The sequence below is a fragment of the Ovis canadensis genome, chromosome 5 (genome assembly GCF_042477335.2).
Source record: "Ovis canadensis isolate MfBH-ARS-UI-01 breed Bighorn chromosome 5, ARS-UI_OviCan_v2, whole genome shotgun sequence".
Lineage (NCBI taxonomy): Eukaryota > Metazoa > Chordata > Mammalia > Artiodactyla > Bovidae > Ovis > Ovis canadensis.
In genome coordinates, this window is record NC_091249.1 from 29,637,295 (window position 1) to 29,657,204 (window position 19,910).

Here is a 19,910-nt window from a genome sequence, read left to right on the forward strand (position 1 = left end):
GCCACCCAGCGTCATCCCGGCTGTGACCCTCCCTCTCACACAGGACTTCACGGAGCAGGTGATTCATCACTTCGTGACCATCATCCTGATCAGCTTCTCCTACAGCTTGAACCTGCTGCGCATCGGCTCTCTGGTGCTGCTGCTACACGACTCCTCCGATTACCTGCTGGAGGTGGGCTGGGCCCAGCCTGACTCCTTCCGGCTTCCACCCCCCCACCCCCACCTCACCCTCCCAGGTGCCCCTGGGGTTGAGGCCCCACTCCCTGTCATCCCCTATCTGCAGGGAGCTGAGGCCCCACTCCCTGTCAGTCTTCAGAGAGATGACACCCCCACCCCTGTCACCCCTGCAGATCACACTTTACCTGTCTGGGCAGTTCCTAGAGATAAGACCCTGCCCCAACTCACCTGGCCCAGCCCCATGGCCCCTTTTCCCTGGGAGGAGGCCCTGCCATTTCTTGGCCCTGCCCTTCCCACGTCTGTTTCTCTCTGCTGCTCTCCCCAGGCCAGTAAATTGTTCAACTACACACACTGGCGGCGCCTGTGCGACACTCTGTTCATCATCTTCTCGCTGGTTTTCTTCTACACTCGCCTCGTGCTCTTCCCCACCCGGTGAGTCAGCCCTTCCGCTGTGGGGGGTCGGGGGGTGGAGGATCAGGGGAGAGGTGGCTGAGATATGGGTCTGCCTCACCATCGGTTCTTGGGTTCCCCAATCCAGGGAACTGGGGCTGCTGGCTGGGAGGCTTCTAGGAGGAGGCAGGGAAAGGGGTTTCCAACACAGGGCACAGCCTAAGCAAAGGCCCAGAGGTAGGCAGAGCACTGGGTTTAGTCATCATCAGCCCTGGGTGCCTGGAACATGGACTGGGAGACCGCATCGGGTCCCTGTTTGGTCAAGTCTTTGCCTGGGAATTTGCTGAGCCTCCCACCTCCCTCCTCTTTCACGCCAGCAGAGGGGACAGCGGGAAGGTCCTGTGGGGCTGGCACTGGTGGATGGAGAAGTGTGATAGGCGAACAAGTGGGCTTCAGAATATGTGTGGCAGTGATTGTGCTAAAGAGAAGAAAAGTCAGGAAGGGCACAGGAACTGTGTGTTGAGTTGGAATTGAGGTGGTTGGAGAAGGCCTCACTGACAGCATTCTAGAGGCAGGACCGTGTCCAGCATGTTAGAAGAACAGATAGAAGACCCCTGTGGCGAAAGCAGGAGAGAGAGGGAGGAAGTGAAGGTGGGGAGAGTATGCAGGGCTTTGGGGAGAAGTGGGCCTTTATCCCAAGTCACGTGGGGGCCCTGAGTAGAGGACTGGAGGGACCCCATATGAGTTCTCACAGGCTCGCTCTGGTGGCTGCAGGGGGAATACCTGGTAGGAAGCTGGGGATGAAGCTGGGGGCCGGGGCCCACATGATGGCACTGGTCCAGGTAGCCAGTGATGGGGCAGGACCAGGGCAGGTGAGAGAAGTGTGTGGGCTCAAGGAGATGACTCAAGGGTTATGAGATGGGTTGCTGCTTGAGGAACAGGAGCTTAGCTGTGACTATGCTGGGTTTAAGGAGCTGGCAACACCCATGGACACTAGCCTGGGGTCCTGGGGAGAGGGGTAAATGTTCGGTGTTTTCATCCACGAGACTGGATGGGGTCACCGGAGACCAGGTGTTGACAGAGAGGCCCAGTTCTGGGGTTGCGGGTCAGGGGAGCCTGCAGAGGAGATGGAGAGGAAGCAGCCATGAAGTGGGGACCTGGGAGTGCGGGCCCCTAAAGGTTCAAGGGGAAAGGGGAGGTGGGGGGCCAGCCAGGTGCCTGCTCTCTGATCAAGGCAGGTCACTGATGACCCTACAGCTGATCTGGGTGGGAAATGACGGGGACCTGAGAAGGTGTGAAAGGACCACCCAGGAGAGCTACTGGGACACTAAGCTCCCCCTAGGGGTTCACAGTTATGGCTAGCCAGTTGGCCAGCTTGTGCATTCTATGAACTTAATATAATCAGGTGAGGGGATTACTAAACTGCCCAACTGAAGAGCACAGGCATTACTCTTTGGTGGGAGGAGAGTAATGGGGAGCCATAGAAGGTTCTAGAGCAAGGAAGGTCATGCAAGTTAGAGATTCCCAGGACTGGGGGCTACAGCAGCGGGTAAATCCCTGCCTCTCCCTCCCACCCACCCACCACAGGATCCTCTATACCACTTACTTCGAGTCCACTGTCAACTTGGGCACCTTCTTCGGCTACTACTTCTTAAACACACTTCTGATGATTCTGCAGCTGCTGCATGTGTTCTGGTCTTGCCTCATCCTTCGCATGATCTACAGTTTCATAAAGAAAGGCCAGGTAGGGAGTCTGGTGGTTAAGACTCCATGCTGTCCATGCAGGGGGCGCAGGTTGAGTCCCTGGTCAGGGGAACTAAGATCCCCTGGGCGGTGCTCGAGGCCAAAAAAAAAAAAATAAATAATAATAATAATAATAATAATTAGCAAATAAATTTAAAAAGGAAAGAAAGACCAGATAGGGCCGGGGTAGTGTTGGCTAGCGGCATGCCTCCCTGGGGCCCCAGCCAAGCCAGTCCCCTGCCTCCTTCTCTTCCCCAGATGGAGAAGGATGTTCGCAGTGACGTGGAGGAGTTAGACTCCAGTGATGGGGAGGCAGCCGAGGAGTGTCCTCAGATGAAGAATGGGGCGGCACAGCGGCCCGGAGCAGCCCCCACTGACGGCCCTCGGAGCCGGGCAGCCGGTCGCATGGCCAACGGGCACACACCAGCCACGTAGCCAGCCAGAGGACTGGCCGCGAGAGGGGCTGCCCCAGCGCTGGGGGGCAGCTCTGATTTGTGGGGCGGCCGGACTGCGGGATCTCAGCAGACTTTGTGGAGACAAGGGAGGGCCCCAGGTGGGGCTGATGATCAGTCTCCAGCCCCTTCCTTCAACCCACCCTCCCACCTTCTCCGAGCAACCAACAGAGCTGAGCAACCAACAGGGCTGGCGAAAGGGAGTCGGGGCGGCAGATGGCTACAAGGACACTGCAGCCCGCCAGCGCCACCTGCAGGCTGCAGCCTGAACTGTGAAGAGCCCCGGGCCGAAAGGGGTCCAATAAACCTTGACCGGAACCAGCTTCTCTGCCTGAGGGCTTGTGTGCCGCTTACAGCTCCTACTCCATCCCCAGAGGCTCCAAGGCAGCCAGGACTTGGGTGCCCCACCAACAGGACCCTCAAAGCCATCCCAAGACACATGCTTACCCCTTGGGGACCCAGAGAGCAGGCAGTGCGTATTGACCCCCTTGAGCGAGTCCCCAACTCCCAGCTAGCGCCTGAGCCAAGACGTCTCCTCCCACAGCAGGGCAGCCCTGCATTAGCTATTCACAGACCCTGAGTACAGATGAACAGGTACTGAGCTCAGACAGGCAGAGTCCTTTGCCCAAGGCCACACAGGTCCAAGCAGATGGGCAGAGGGGAGACTCACGCCTGTCCTGCAGTTACCTCTCAAGGCCATCTTCAAGGTCCCCAGGACCCCCGTGAAGACAGTGAAATGGTGGGGTGCTCCCACCACTCCCAAGGGTCCACCTGGGGTAATTTAGCATCTCCTTACAAGCTGTGCAGAAGGGTACCCCCACCCTGGTGCTCTAGAAACCACAGCCACAAGGTTCCACGCAGGACCGGAAAGGGCTGCCTTCCAGAAACATCAGAGACAGGACGGGGTTGGAGAAGAGAAAGGGTAGGGACACCAATCTTGCCTTCTGTGCTTTTCAGCAAAGAGGAGAGGATGGGAGTAGGGAGAGACGGCAGAGAGGAGAAAGGTTCCTGCTCTGTGTCCACTGAGAGACAAGGACAGAGGGAAAGGAAGGCAGAGAAAAGAGATTCATGTGATCCAGCAACCCCAATCCCGGGCATATATCCAGGCAAAACTAATTCAAAAGATCCATGCGCCCCTGTTTATAGCAGCACTGTTTACAATAGCCAAGACATGGAAGCAACCTAAGCGTCCATCCACAGATAAATGGATAGAAATAAGCATATACACACAATGGAATATCACACATAAAAAAGAATGAGATAATGCCATTTGTGGCAACATGGATAGACCTAGAGGTTATCTAGATAGACCTAAAGTACAAAAGTGAAAGTGTCAGTCACTCAGTCATGTCTGACTCTTTGCAACCCCATGGACTATAGCCCGTCAGGCTCCCCTGTTCTTGGAATTCTCCAGGCAAGAATACTGGAGTGGGTAGCCATTCCCTTCTCTAAGGGATCTTCCTGACCCAGGGATCAGCTTGGGTCTCCTGCATTGCAGGCAGATTCTTTACTGTCTGAGTCATTTATATGTTGAATCTAAAATATGACACAAATGAACTTATATTCATGAAACAAATAGACTCAAGGGGGCAGCTCAGTCCAGTCGCTCAGTCGTGTCCGACTCTCTGCGACCCCATGAATCGCAGCACGCCAGGCCTCCCTGTCCATCACCAACTCCTGGAGTTCACTCAGACTCATGTCCATCGAGTCCGTGATGCCATCCAGCCATCTCATCCTCTGTCGTCCCATTCTTCTCCTGCCCCCAATCCCTCCCAGCATCAGAGTCTTTTCCAATGAGTCATCTCTTCGCATGAGGTGGCCAAAGTACTGGAGTTTCAGCTTCAGCATCATTCCTTCCAAAGAAATCCCAGGGCTGATCTCCTCTAGAATGGACTGGTTGGATCTCCTTGCAGTCCAAGGGACTCTCAAGAGTCTTCTCCAGCACCACAGTTCAAAAGCATCAATCCTTCAGCGCTCAGCTTTCTTCACAGTCCAACTCTCGCATCCATACATGACCACAGGAAAAACCATAGCAGGGGAGGGACATATTGGGAGTTTGGGATTGATAGATGTAAACTACTATATAGAGGATGGATCAACAGTAAGGTCTTACTGTATAGCACAGGGAACTATATTTAATGTCCTGTGATAAACCATGATGGAAAAGAATATGGAAAAGAATATACATATCTGAATTACCTTACTATACAACAGAAATTAACACAACTTTGTAAATCAACTATACATCAATAAAGTAAAAAAAAAAAAAAAAAGTACTCTTGCCTGGAAAATCCCATGGATGGAGGAGCCTGGTAGGCTGCAGTCCATGGGGTCGCTAAGAGTCAGACACGACTGAGTGACTTCACTTTCTCTTTTCACCTTCATGCATTGGAGAAGGAAATGGCAACCCATTCCAGCGTTCTTGCCTGGAGAATCCCGGGGACGGGAGAGCCTGGTGAGCTGCCGTATATGGGGTTGCACAGAGTTGGACACGACTGAAGTGACTTAGCAGCAGTAGCAGCAGGTGTTCAAGATGCCAGAAAGAGGGACTGAAAAGATGAGAAGGGAAAACAGAACAGCTGAAATGGCATGGGAAGGAACAAACAGGGAAAGAGAAGGAACGGTGTGGGAGGGAGAAGAAAAGGAGGCGTTGGAGACAACAGAGGGAAGAGGAGGGAGAGCAGACTAGGAGCTTGGTGGGTGCAGAATAATGAGCAGGAACAGAATAACGAGCTGTGAAGGGTTGTCACACAGAAATGTGAAGTAGGAAATGTGACGAGAAAGAATCAGATCCTGAGGGGAGAGAGGGATGAAAAGATGCGAAGTGGTCCACACGGGAGAGCTGTGACAGACAAAAAGATGCTCAGGCTCCCTTGATCTGAGTAAAGCGCAAATTAAACCGACGATGAATGCCGGTTCTCCTTGCTGTCCCAGCAAGAACACAGTGACAGCACCCTCTGTGGATGAGATTTGCAGGGAAAAAGGATAGACCTGGACCACGCCCCGCCCCACCCCTGCACACGTGCGCAGGCATACACCACACACACACACACACACACACACACACACACACACCCCTGGGGGTTTCGGCAATAAACAGAAGGGTAGATGCCTTACTTCTTTATCCCTATAGATACATCCAGTTTTTCCTAGTACAGCTACAGCTCAGTCAGAAAAGGACAACTGACCTAAAAACAAAACAGAAGCAAAAACCACAATGGGCATTTAGAGAAGAGATGTTGCTGTTGTTTAGTTGTTAAGTTGTGCCCAGCTCTCTGCGACTCCATGGACTGTAGCCTGAGAGGCTCCTCTGTCCATGGGATTTCCCAGGCAAGAATACTGGAGTGGGTTTTGTTCCTTACAACCAATAAGCATATAAAGACATGCTCAAATCCCAGTATCAATCAAGGGAGCACAAAGCAAGACGCCGAGATACAATTTCAGACCCATTCAGTTGTCAAAAATAAATTGGCCAAGCAAGTGTAGGAGAAGATGGGAATCAATAACCTCACATAGAGGGCTTTCTCTGGTGGTCTAGTGGTTAAGAATCTTCCTGCCAATGCCAGGGGCATGGGTTTGATCCCTGGTCCAGGAAAGATCACATACGCTGCAGGGCAACTAAGCCCACACACCACAGTTCCTGAGCTGGAGCGCCTAGAGCCATGGCAATGAGAAGCCCAGGCCCCTCAGTGAAGAGTAGCCCCTGCTCAATACAACTAGAGAAAGTCCACGTGTAGCAGCAAAGACCCAGTGCAGCCAAAAATAAAAATTAATTAATTTTTTAAAATTAAAAAACTTTTAAATAACCTCACATGGGGGTTATAAATTGGTGCAACCAATCAGGATCTATAAAGTTCAGAAACAACTCAAACAAAATGATGTATGGTTTAGGCATGAACATCTATTAGTAGAATTATTTCTGTAATATACAGAAGATAAACAAAAAATTCAGAAAATTCATGTTACTTTTGATCTTGGGAGGCAGGGGGATGGGATTCAGGTAGATTTAAATTACTAGCACTGTTGTAGCTTTTGAAGTTGTGGGGTGTACAGACACCTATTCTATTATTAATAAATACAACTTAAACAGAGCATGCAAAAAGACAACCAGCAAGATGGGAGAAAATATTCACAAATCTTATATCTGAAAAGAGTCTCAGTTCAGTTCAGTTCAGTCACTCAGTTGTGTCTGACTCTTTGTGACCCCATGAACCACAGCATGCCAGGCCTCCCTGTCTATCACCAACTCCTAGAGTCCACACAAATGCATGTCCATTGAGTCAGTAATGCCATCCAACCGTCTCATCCTCTGTCGTCCCCTTCTCCTGCCTTCAATCTTTCCCAGAATCAGGGTCTTTTCCAATGAGTCAGCTCTTTGCATTAGGTGGCCAAAGTATTGGAGTTTCAGCTTCAACATCAGTCCTTCCAATGAACACCCAAGACTGATCTCCTTAAGAATGGACTGGTTGGATCTCCTTACAGTCCAAGGGACTCTCAAGAGTCTTCTCCAACACCACAGTTCAAAAGCATCAATTATTCGACGCTCAGCTTTCTTTTGGAGAAGGCAATGGCACCCCACTCCAATACTCTTGCCTGGAAAATCCCATGGACGGAGGAGCCTGGTAGGCTGCAGTCCATGGGCTTGTTAAGAGTTATACATGACTGAGCAACTTCACTTTCACTTTTCACTTTCATGCATTGGAGAAGGAAATGGCAACCCACTCCAGTGTTTTTGCCTGGAGAATCCCAGGGATGGAGAAGAGCCTGGTGGGCTGCCATCTATGGGGTTGCACAGAGTCAGACACGACTGAAGTGACTTAGCAGCAGCAGCAGCTTTCTTTATAGTCCAACTCTCACATCCATACATGACCACTGGAAAAACCATAGCTTTGACTAGACGGACCTTTGTTGGCAAAGTAATGTCTCTGCTTTTTAATGTGCTGTCTAGGTTGGTCATAACTTTCCTTCCAAGGAGTAAGTGTCTTTTAATCTCATGGCTGCAATCACCATCTGCAGTGATTTTGGAGCCCAGAAAAATAAAGTCAGCCACTGTTTCCACTGTTTCCCCATCTATTTCCCATGAAGTGATGGGACCGGATGCCATGATCTTACTTTTCTGAATGTTGAGCTTTAAGCCAACATTTTTACTCTCCTCTTTCACTTTCATCAAGAGGCTTTTTAGTTCCTCTTCACTTTCTGCTATAAGGGTGGTGTCATCTTCATATCTGAGGTTATTGATATTTCTCCCGGCAATCTTGAGTCCAGCTTATGCTTCTTCCAGCCCAGCGTTTCTCATGATGTACTCTGCATAGAAGTTGAAATAAGCAGGGTGACAATATACAGCCTTGACGTACTCCTTTCCCAATTTGGAACCAGTCTGTTGTTCCACGTCCCGTTCTAACTGTTGCTTCCTGACCTGCATACAGATTTCTCAAGAGGCAGGTCAGGTGGTCTGGTATTCCCATCCCTTTAAGAATTTTCCACAGTTTGTTGTGATCCATACAGTCAAAGGCTTTGGCATAGTCAATAAAGCAGAAATATATGTTTTTCTGGAACTCTCTTGCTTTTTTGATGATCCAGCGGATGTTGGCAATTTGATCTCTGGTTCTTCTGCCTTTTCTGAAACCAGCTTGAACATCTGGAAGTTCACAGTTCATGTATTGCTGAAGCCTGGCTTGGAGAATTTTAATTATCACTTTACTAGCATGTGAGATGAATGCAATTGTGTGGTAGCTTGAGCATTCTTTGGCATTGCCTTTCTTTGGGATTGGAATGAAAACTGACCTTTTCCAGTCCTGTGCCCACTGCTGAGTTTTCCAAATTTGTTGGAATATTGAATGCAACACTTTCACAGCATCATCTTTCAGGATTTGAAATAGCTCAACTGGAATTCCATCACCTCCACTAGCTTTGTTCATAGTGATGCTTCCAAAGGCCCACTTGACTTCACATTCCAGGGTGTCTGGCTCTAGGTGAGTGATCACCATTGTGATTATCTGGGTCGTGAAGATCTTTTTTGTACAGTTCTTCTGTATATTCTTGCCACAGAGTCTAGTAGATAGCATACATAAAAAACACTTACAAGTCAACAACAACAAAACATTTTCTAGATGAGCAAAGGACTTCAGTTGACTTTCCTCTTGGAGCCGATTGCCATTTCCTGCTCCAGGGGATCTTCCCTGCCCAGGGACCAAACCCGCCTCTCCTGCGCCTTCTGCATTGGCAGGAGGATTCTTTACTGCTGAGCCACCAGGGAAGTCCAACTGATACAACAGTATTATCCAAACTACAGACCATCAGAGTTTTCCAGGTGTCCCCCTCAAATGCTGGATAGGAGGCAACCCAGGGTCACATGATGCACTTAGTTATCCTTTGTCTCATCAATTATCTTTTTCAGTTTCATCTAATCTGGAAGAATTCCTCAGGCTCTATGTCTTGAGTAACTTTGCATCCTGATCAGCAGAAGTCCGCTGTCTTTGGACGCTTTGGACACTCTTATCATGTCCTAAGTGAATACTTGATGTCCCAAACACAGGACTCGATCAGGCCTCCTGTGTCCCAGGAGAGGCTGTAGCTCATCAGTGGAAGGCAAGGCTGTGTGAAGCCTGCTGGGTGGACCTGAGGTCTCTGAGAGCCTCCAATGAAACCTCAAAGCCCTTAGACCAGTCAGAGGAATTCAGGGACATCCAAGGGGAAACTGAGGAATGGGAGCAGAGTTGCAGCTGCAGGAACAAAGGGGAAGGACCAGCCTGGACTCCCCCAGGGCCAGCTGGCGGACAGGGATGCAGGGCTTCTCACAGACCCAGACACCCCCTGTCCCCTAGCAAGGAATCCTGCTTCTAGCGCTGCCCCTGCCCCCAGCCAGCGCTCCTTCCTGTGCCTGTGGCTTTCCCCTTTCTCTCGGACATGCAGACACCACCAGTTCCTTCAGCCTGACCCACCTCAACCCAGGCAGTGGGCACCTCTGCTTCCTGAAAGGGGATGGTAGAATTCCAGCCTCCCTCCCAGAGAGAAACAGATTAGGGCATCGGGTCTTTTCTCTGTTCACCAACCTCTGATATGATACAGCACTCCTGGGTCTTGCCTGACCTGAAGGTGTCCTGTCCGTCTGGTGCCCTGTGCCCCTGGCCCACTAGTCCCTCAGGATGAGTTAGGAATCCTGGTGGTTTTCGGTCACTGCTGCTTGCACCGTGCAGCTGCTCATGTTCGTTCCTCCGTGTGTATTCCCGTGGGCCCTGTGGGCTTGTGCATATTATCACGTGTGTGTTGTGTGCTTTCCCCACAGAGGATGTTTTATTCTACAGAGAATGTTTGTGTGCATCTTTATAGGGGGCCTATATGGAGGGCCCACAAGTCTTCTCCAAGGTGCTGAAAGTTCACCATTCAAGACCCACATCCACTCAGCCTCCCAACTGAGTTACTCCTCCAGGAAGACTTCTCGGATTGCCCCCACCTCCTCTTCAACTCGGGGGGATGCGACATCCACTGCCTATGCCTTCAAGCCCCCAGCCTCCCTCCCCTGCACTTGGCCCTGCAAAGCCTGGCATCACCTGGGAAGACCCTAGATTCACAATTCAGGACTGAGAGCCCATCAGCTTGACCAAGACCTCCTAACTGGACAACAAACACCTTGCCAGGAAGGGAGGCTGCACTCAGCCAGAGAGGTGACCTGGCACGAGATTAGGAAGGGCACAACAGAGAAAACCCAATGACACAAGAAAATAAGGAACTAACACAGATTAAAGAAATCAACAAAACAGAGGGCAAAGGAACAAAACATGGCAAGAATACAAATTCTGACTCTTTGGGAACATTAATAAGATAACCCCCCGAAGAGAGTGAACAAGAAGGAAATGGGGAGAGTTTTTAAAATACATCTGGGAAGACTAAGAATTATTATGTATCAAAAAGACAAGAGATAACAAATGCTGGTGAGGAAGTAGAGAAAAAGGGAACCAGAGTGCGCTGGCGGGGGAAAGTAATCGATGCAGCCACAATGGAAAACATGCAGAGACCTCCCCCAAATTAAAAACACAGTACCATTTGTTGTCGTTCAGTCACAGTTGTGTCTGACTCTTTGTGACCCCATGGACCGCAGCACCCCAGGCCTCCCTGTCCATCACCATCTCCCGAAGTTTGCCCAAGTTCATGTCCATTGCATTGGTGATGCAATGCACGTCCAGCCGTCTCATCCTCTGACACCCTCTTCTTCTTCCCTCAATCTTTTCCAGCATCAGGGACTTTTCTGATGAATCGGCTATTCTTATCAGGTGACCAAAATACAATTACCATCTGATCTGGCAACTCCACTTATGGGTTTTTATCTGAAGGAAACAAAATCACTGTCTTAAAAAGATAAACGCACCGCCCCCCATTTTCACAGCAACAGTATTTACAATAGCCAAGATGCGGAAACAATCTTAAGTGTCCACTGACAGATGAACAGATAAAGAAGATGTGATGTATATACAGTGGAATGTTATTCAGGCACAAAAAGGAAACCCTGCCATTTGCAACCACATGGATGGATCTTAAAGACATTATGCTAAATGAAACAAGTCAGAGAGAGAAAGACAAATATTGTATGATCTCACTTACATGCGGAATCTTAAAAAGAAAAAAAAACAAGCTCATAGATTCAAAGAACGGATTGGTAGGTACCAGAGGCAGGGGAGGAAATGGGACAGGAAAATGGAGGAAGGCAATTTTTAAAAACTATACAAACTATGCACTGATAAATTTAAAAATCAAGATGAAATGAATTTATTTATGGGGAGATACAAAATGCAAAAGTTGCATCATGAAGAATCAGAACACTTGACTAGGCCCATAAATGTCAATGAACTTGGAATAATGGTAGAAAACAGAAACCTACCTCTCCTTAAAGCACAAAACCTAGAGGATTTTACAGTCGAGTTTTATCGCCATTACAAGTAGCACATAATTCCCATCTTATTCAAATTGATACCAAGATTTTTTAAAAAAAGAAAAAAGTAGGGTGCAGGACTTCCCTGGTGGTCCAGTGGATAAGAATCTACCTGGCAATTCAGGGGAGATGGGTTCGATCCCTGTCCAGGAAGTTCCCCCATGCCATGGAGCAACACAGCCCAGGCACCACAACCACTGAGCCAGTGCTCCAGAGTCCATGCTCCGCAACAAGAGAAGACACTGCAAACAGGAGCCGTGAACCTCAACTAGAGACTACGCCTCGCTCAACCGCAACTAGACAGTACCCCTCGCTCAACCGCAACTAGACAGTACCCCTCGCTCAACCACAACTAGACAGTACCCCTCGCTCAACCGCAACTAGACAGTACCCCTCGCTCGACACAGCTAGGGGAGGCTTGTGCGGCAACAAAGACCCAGCCCAGCCTAAACAAATTAAAAAATATTTTAAAGTAGAGGTAGGGTAGAATACCCAACTTCTTTTAAGAGGGTGATAAAGACTACAAACCATAACCAAATAGGGCTACAGCATGGCCAAACCTCGAAAACCCAGTATGCCAAGTGAAAGAAGCCAGACTTAAAAGGTTACATATTGTATAATTCTGTTAATATGAGACATCCAGAATAGGTAAATCTACAGAGACAGAAAGCAAATCTGTGGTTACTAGGGGGAGGGGAGGAGAAGGAATGGGCATCTGTTTAATGAGTACAGGGTTTCCTTTTGGGACGATGGAAATGTTTTGGAACTAGATAGAGGTGATGGTTGCTCAACACTAAGAGTGGCCTAAATTAGTCCCTGAATTGTTTGCTTTCAAAAGGTTGATTTTCTTCTTGTGAATTTCACCTCAGTGAAGAGAGATAAGAATATGGAGCAAGGTAGGAAAAGTCACACCAGTTTTCAATGATGTCCATAGAAGCAAAAATCTTAGATAAAATACTACCCACAGATATGGAAGCAACCTAAATGTCCATTGACAGATAAATCGGTAAAAAAAAGATGTGATACATATAAATTATAAATACAATAGAATATTACTGAGTTATTTAAAAAAAGAATGAAATAATGCCATTTGTGGCAATGTGGATAGACCTACGGATTATCACACTAAGCAAAGTAAATCAGAAAGATAAAGCCAAATATCACATAATATCATTTATATGTGGAATCTAAAAAAAAAAATGATACAAATGAACTTATTTACAAAACAGAAATAGACTTCACAGACACAGAAAACAAATTTATGGTTACCAAAGAAGAAAAGGAGGGAGAAAGGATAAATTAGGAATTTGGGATTAACATATACACATATATAAAATAGGTAACCAGCAAGGACCTATTGTATAGCAAAGGGAAATATACTCAATATCTTGTAATTGCGTGCACGCATGCTCAGTGACTCAGTCTTGTCCAACTCTTTGCAATCCCATGGACTGTAGCCCTCCAGGCTCCTCTGTCCATGGGATTCCCCAGGCAAGAATACTGGAGTGGGCTTCCACTTCCTCCTCCAGGGAAATCCCTACCCAGGGATTGAACCAGCATCTCCTGCAGCTCCTGCACTGGCAGGAAGGTTTTTGACCACTAAGCCAAAAGAATCTGGAAAAAAAATCAAAAAGAATCACTTTGCTGTACCCTTGAAACTAGCACAAAATTGTAAACCAACTATACTTCAATAAAAACGTTTTTTAAATACTGCTACTCAAATCTCACAGTGTGGGGAGGAAAATCACTTCATGGCCAAGGACAACTTGGCCAGAAGAACATGGAGGAGTCAGCCTCAGAAATCCAAGGCTGATTGATCTCTGTCGGCAAATGGACTTGCTTCTAACATAGATGCTTATTTTTGCCCCAGCACCACTCGTGTGTTCCAGGATCTGGGGACCTGAGAGGGTTAGGACTGGTGCAGTAAGCAGGGGTGGGGTTAGGGTGGGGACGGTGCCAGGTCAACATCCTAGCAAACCTGAAGACAGAGCCTTAACAAGAGCAGAAAGGAGCTTATTAACAAGAGCAGAAAGGAGCTTACGATTGATCGCCAGTAGAGTTTAAAGGCTGAATTTTTAACTGTTACATTTCAAATAGGCATCAAGAAATATAGGAACTCTTCTTTTTAAAAAATTCAGAGGGCTTCTCTGGTGGTTAAGACTGTGGTTAAGACTCTGTGCTTCCACTGTAGGGGGCAGATAAAATAAATAAATATGAATAAAAATTAAATAAATTATAAATAAAATAAAGTGATTCAGAAATTCTGACATATGCTACAACATGGATGAACCCTGAGGACATTATGCTGAATGAAAGAACCAGTCACCAAAGGATAAACACTGCATGCCTCCATTAATGTGAGGTCCCCTGCTGCTGCTACTGCTAAGTTGCTTCAGTCGTGTCCGACCCTGTGCGACCCCACAGACGGCAGCCCACCAGGCTCCCCCGTCCCTGGGATTCTCCAGGCAAGAACACTGGAGTGGGTTGCCATTTCCTTCTCCAGGGTAGGTCCCCAGAGTAGTCAAATTCATAGAGACAGAAAGTTAGAACAATGGTTACCAGGGGCTGGTAGTGTTTAATGAGCACAGAGTTTCAGTTTGCAAGATGAAAGGAATTCTGGAGATGGATGGTGGTGATGCTTGCAGAAGATGAATGTACTCAGTGCCACTGAGTTGTGCCCTTAAACTGGTTAAAACGGTAAATTTCGTGTTATGTATAATTTACAATGAAAAAATACAAAGGTGAAAAACAAAACAAACAAAAAAAAAAAACAAAGAAAAAGAACTTTTAATAAAGATAAAATAAAAACCGAAGGGTGAAGGTCGCTTGATGGAAAACAGTGAGGAAGGATGCAGGCAAAGGCGAATGAATAAACGGCGGGCGGGGTAGAAGCGAAAAATAAGCATGTGGGCAAAAGGAAATCCGTGGCTGGATGGACTTCAATCGCACGCAGAGAGCGCCACCTACTGGTGACTTCCTGTGTTCGTCAAGGGGCTGAAAAAGCAAGCTTAGAATGTACGCCATTTCCTCCTTATACCAACATTATTCCCCACCACCCGCCGCGCCGTTTACCAACCATTGTGGCAGAACAGACAGCATCACGAGAAAACAACAACCAGTAGGAAAAAAAATTTCTATCGCCGCCACCTCCCGCCCCACCAACCTGCCGACCTGCATCCAGAACCATGCACCAGCCCATCTCCCCTTCCTGCTTCTATGAGGAAACAATTTGCCCTGATCCAACAAATCCAGGCCACCTCCACCAGCTCCCACCCGACTGTTTAACGAGTCACCCCAACAGTCCTCCTTCTCCATTAGATTATTCCCGCCAGCAAACAAGTATGCTGATTCATTTTTCACCTTTTTATTACTGAGATGAAACTGACATAACGTAGAATTAACCGTTTAAAATAAACGTCAGGGGCTTCCTTTGTGGCTCCGTGGTAAAGAATTCACCTGCCAATGCAGGAGACACAGGTTCGATCCTTGGTCTTGGAAGATCCCACATGCCTCAGAGCAGCTAAGCCCGCACACCACAACTACTGAGCCTGTGCCCTAGAGCCTGGGAGCCACAACTTTCGAGCCCACATGCTGTAACTGCTGGAGCCCACGCGCCCTAGAGCCGGTGCTGTGCAACAAGAGGAGCCATCAAAATGAGAGGCCAGTGGACCACAAAGATGCCCCTGCGCACCACAACTAGAGGAAAGCCACGCAGCAGCAGAGACCCAGCACGTCCAAAAAATACAAAGAACTGTTAAAAATAAGATAAACTTCAGTGCATTTAGTGTATTCATAAAACCGCGCAACTGTCACCAACATAGAGTTCCAAACATGTTCATAGTGCAAACAAGCACATGAAAAGGTGCTCCACATGTATCATCAGGGAATTGCAAGTTAAGACAACAAGAAACCAGTATGCACCTATGAGAAATGGCCCAGATCCAGAAAACAAACACCAATTTTTGGTGAGGGATTGGAGCAACAGGAACTCTGGCTCATTGCTGCTGGAATGCAAAATGGTCCAGTCCCTCTGGAAAGCAATTTGGCAATTTCTTACAAAACTAAACATACTCTTACCATATGATCCAGCAACAGCACTCCTTGGTACTTACCCAGAGCAGCTGAAAACTGCTCACAGTTTGGGCACACAAAAACCTGCACACAGCTGTGTATAGAAGCCTAATTCATAATTACCAAGAGTTGGACACAACCAAGACATCTTTCAGCAGGTGAGTGGATAAACTGTAGTACATCCAAACAATAAAATGTTACTCCAAACTGAAAAGAAATGAGCGATGAGGCCATGAAAAGACATGGAGGAAACTTAAATGCATATGACTAAGTGAAAGGAGCAATCTGAAAAGGCTACATGCTGCCTGATTCGATCTCTATGGCACTTTGAGGAAAGGCAAGGCTATGGAGACAGTAACGAGATGAGTGGTTTCCAGGAATCAGAGGGCGGGGAGAGGTGAATAGGTGGAGCACAGAGGATTTTTAGGGCAGTGAAAGTACTCTGTATGCTGTAACGGTGGATACACATCATCATCATTGTTGTTGTTTAGTCACTAAGTTGTGTCTTTGCCACCCATGGACTGCAGCACGCCAGGCTTCCCCGTCCTTGACCATTTCCCAGAGTTTGCTCAAAATCATGTCCATTGAGTCAGTGATGCCATCCAACCATCTCATCCTCTGTCACCCCCTTCTCCTCCTGCCCTCAGTCTTTCCCAGTATCAGTGTCTTTTCTGACGAGTCAGCTCTTCACATCAGGTGGCCAAAGTATTGGAGCTTCAGCTTCAGCATCAGACCTTCCAGTGAATATTCAGGGTTGATTTCCTTTAGGAGTGATTGCTTTCATCTCCTTGCAGTCCAAGGGACTCACAAGAGTCTTTTCCAGCACCACAGTTCGAAAGTGTCAATCCTTTGGTGCTCAGCCTTCTTTATGGTTCAACTCTTACACCCATACATGACCACTGGAAATACCATAGCTTTGACTATATGGACCTATGTTGTTATACATTCGTCCAAACCCATAGAGTGTACAGAACCAAGAATGAACTAGAAGGCAAACTACAGATTTGGGGTGATAATGACATGTCACTGTAGGTTTATGGATTGTAAGAAAGGTACCACTCTGGTACTCATAATGGGGGAGGCCATGCCTGTGTGGGGGCATGGAATATAGGGGAAGTATCTGTAGCTACCTTCCTCATTTTCCTGTGAACCTAAGACTGATCTAAATACAAAGTTTTTCAAATATTTTTCATCACCACTTATTTATTTTCAAGTTGTATTTATTTATTTTTTGGCTGTGGCGGGTCTTCTTTGCTGCACGAGGGTTTTCTCTAGTTGTCTCAAGCAGGGGCTACTCTTCGTTGCGGTGCAAGGGCTTCTTCTTGAGGTGGCTTGCTGCTGCGAAGCACAGGCTGTAGGCTCACAGGCTTCAGTAGTTGCAGCAACCGGACTCAGGAGTTGTGGCACACGGGCTTATTTGCTCCGTAGCATGTGGGATCTTCCCAGACCAGTGATTGAACTGGTGTCCTTTGCCTTGTGAAGCAGACTCTTAACCCACTGAACCACGAGGGAATCCCACCACTTATTTAGTAAGCAGCTGTTTCTCCTTACCTGCTCTCCACCAGCCCCTGGCAACCGCTGATCCAGTCTCTGTGGATTTATCTATTCTGGACATGTCACAGGCTAAATGAACTCATGCACCCTGACTTTTGGCCTCTAGTTTCTTTTGCTCTGTGTTTGTATTCAAGGTTCCGTCACACTGTAGCGTGTGTCAGAATCGCCTTTGTTGTCGTGACCAGATGGTATTCCGTTCTGGTCAGACCACATTCTATATGCCCATTCATCCATGACGGGATGCATGGATTGTTCCCGTCTTTTAAGTGATGTGAATGACGCTGCTAGGAACAAGCAGGTACACGTATTTGCCTGAATAGCTGTTTTCAGTTACTTGGGATACATTCCTAGGAGTGGAGTTTCTGGTGATGTGGTAATTCTGTTTAACTTTGGAGAAAGCGCCAACTCTCTTCCCCAGCGGCTGCAGCACTTTACACTACCACCAGCAACTTACCCGGGTTCCAATTTTGTGGTAACCCCCACCATCACTTGTCTTCTGTTTTTGCTCCCCTCCCCCAATTAGAGCCGGTCTCCTGGGCATCTTCCACTTTAATGCAAAAAAAAAAAAAAAAGCCTCTGCCCTAGTCTCAGCCTCTGCCCTAGTCTCAGCCTCTGCCCTAGTCTCAGCCTCCACTCTGCCCCACCCAAGAAAAACTGTAGAAAAAGTCCCCCCCACACCCTTTCTCCTCCCTACTTTATCTTCAACCTGTGGAACTGCTTTTGCCTTCATCACCAATGACCTCCCCGGTGTTGAACCCCAGGTCTCCCCCTCTCCCCGTTTTATAGGAAGCGTCGCAGCCTGGGCCCCGATGGTGCTTTTTTATTTGATTCACTCCGTCCTGAACTCTCCGGGTTTCCTTCTCATCCCTATGGTCACTCCTCCTTTCCTGATTCTTCCTCACCCCCAGAAACCGCTAGTTATGGGGACACTCCCTCCTCCTCTCCAATCCAGGGACACCCACTGAGACAACTGAACTTCTCTCTGCAACCCACAGTCCGATCTCTCCACGTGGTGGCCCCGCAGGTCCAGGGCTCTACTCCCAGTGGCCCCCTCCCTCCTCCCCGCCTCCCCCCTCTTCCTTCCCAGCATGGCGGGCTCCATCCTTCCGCAGTTCACCCCAGGTACCTCGGAGGCGCTCTTGCTTCCTCTTTCTCACGGCCACAGGAGATGACTTTCCCGTAGAGAATCCGACCACTTCTCACCACCTGCATGGCCCCACCCTGCACCAGCGCCATGATGCCCTTCCTGGACCACTATGATCGCCTCCAGACTCCCACTTGAGTGCCCATCCACCGTAACAGTGTGCCCCCTCCACTCTCAGCAGAAATATCCTCCCCACTTTTAGGGGGTCTTTTTCCTTTATTGCTGTATCCTGCACACCTAGAACAATGCCTAACACCTAGTATAATACCATTCAGCTATCTTTTTTTTTCTGGACTTGGCTTTTGGGATCTTAGTTCCCCAACCAAGGATCCTACTCCAGCCCCTGCAGTGGAAGCATGGAGTCCTCACCAGTGGACCACCAGGGAAGTCCCCAACAAAGATCTTTTTTTTTTTTTTTTTAATTGCATCAGTCTTAGTTGCAGCAAGAAGGCTCTTAATTCTGGAGCAGGGGCTCTAGAGTGCCTAGGCTTAGGGGATGGGGGAAGGAATGACCCCAAACGGGGAGGGAGTTTCCCTTTTGGGAGATAAAAATGTTTTGCAGCTAGAGTTGAGGGTCACACAACACTGCAAGTGTAGTAAATGCATGGTAGACTTAGTCACTAAGTTATGTCTGACTCTCTGTGACCCTATGGACTGTAGCCCACCAGGTTCCTCTGTCTATGGAATTTTCCAGGCAATAACAGCGGAGTGGGTTGCCATTTCCTTCTCCAGGGGACCTTCCCGACCCAGGGTTCGAACCTGGGTCTCCTGAATTGACAGACAGATTCTTTTATCGCTGAGCCACCAGAGAAGCCCAGATTTTAAAATAGCTAATGGTTAATTTAACACTATGTGAGTTTCCCTCAACGAAAAAGAGAGAGAAATGGTGAGAGCTGGATAGATGTATACAGACACACACACACACACCCTGGACCCCCCTATCTTCAGCACTGCAGCCCCCACCCCACTCCATCCCTTCACTTCTCAGGCCCATCAGAATTCCCCAAGCGCCAGGACCCAGGCCCACTGACCACGTTCCCCCCTCAACATCCCTCCTCCCTTTTCAGCCTGGACACCCCCCCGGAGTATCCGGAAAGTGACTCGCTGGGCTTGTTGCCCACAGGACAGGATGGGTAACTGGCAGTACACGCAGCACACAGTGACCCTGCTCAAGAGAACAGAGGCTGCTGAAATCCCGGCCTGCTCGAGCGAGACAGGTGTTTGTAACCGTGGCTGCCCCAGTGTGCCAGTGACAAAGCTGGCCCTTGGACAGCAAAGCCACTTGCCCAGTCACTCAGCAGGCTCCGGTGGCCAGGAGTCACCCACCATGGCCTGCCCATTCCCGACCCTCTGTCTCCTTGGTGGCCCTGAGGAACCAGGCCTACCTGGTGTTCATGCCCTTGTGGGGTCACCACCTCTGCCCCTGACACACATCTGGGCTGACCTGAAACTC

The 19,910-nt window shown here is 48.4% G+C and overlaps 2 protein-coding genes across 6 annotated transcripts in view; both read left to right on the forward strand.

Moving 5' to 3' along the window:
- The window catches only part of CERS4 (ceramide synthase 4), a 34,447-nt gene extending 31,362 nt beyond the window's left edge, over window positions 1-3,085 (forward strand). For both annotated transcript variants that reach the window (XM_069591271.1, XM_069591270.1), the window contains 4 exons: window positions 44-172; window positions 503-609; window positions 2,155-2,311; window positions 2,569-3,085. In XM_069591271.1, coding sequence (XP_069447372.1) covers window positions 44-172; window positions 503-609; window positions 2,155-2,311; window positions 2,569-2,745 — 570 coding nt within the window. In that variant the 3' untranslated portion in view covers window positions 2,746-3,085. The remainder of the gene's footprint in view (window positions 1-43; window positions 173-502; window positions 610-2,154; window positions 2,312-2,568) is intronic.
- The window catches only part of HNRNPM (heterogeneous nuclear ribonucleoprotein M), a 311,395-nt gene that overhangs the window by 134,373 nt on the left and 157,112 nt on the right, over window positions 1-19,910 (forward strand). The gene's annotated exons all lie outside the window — the stretch shown is intronic.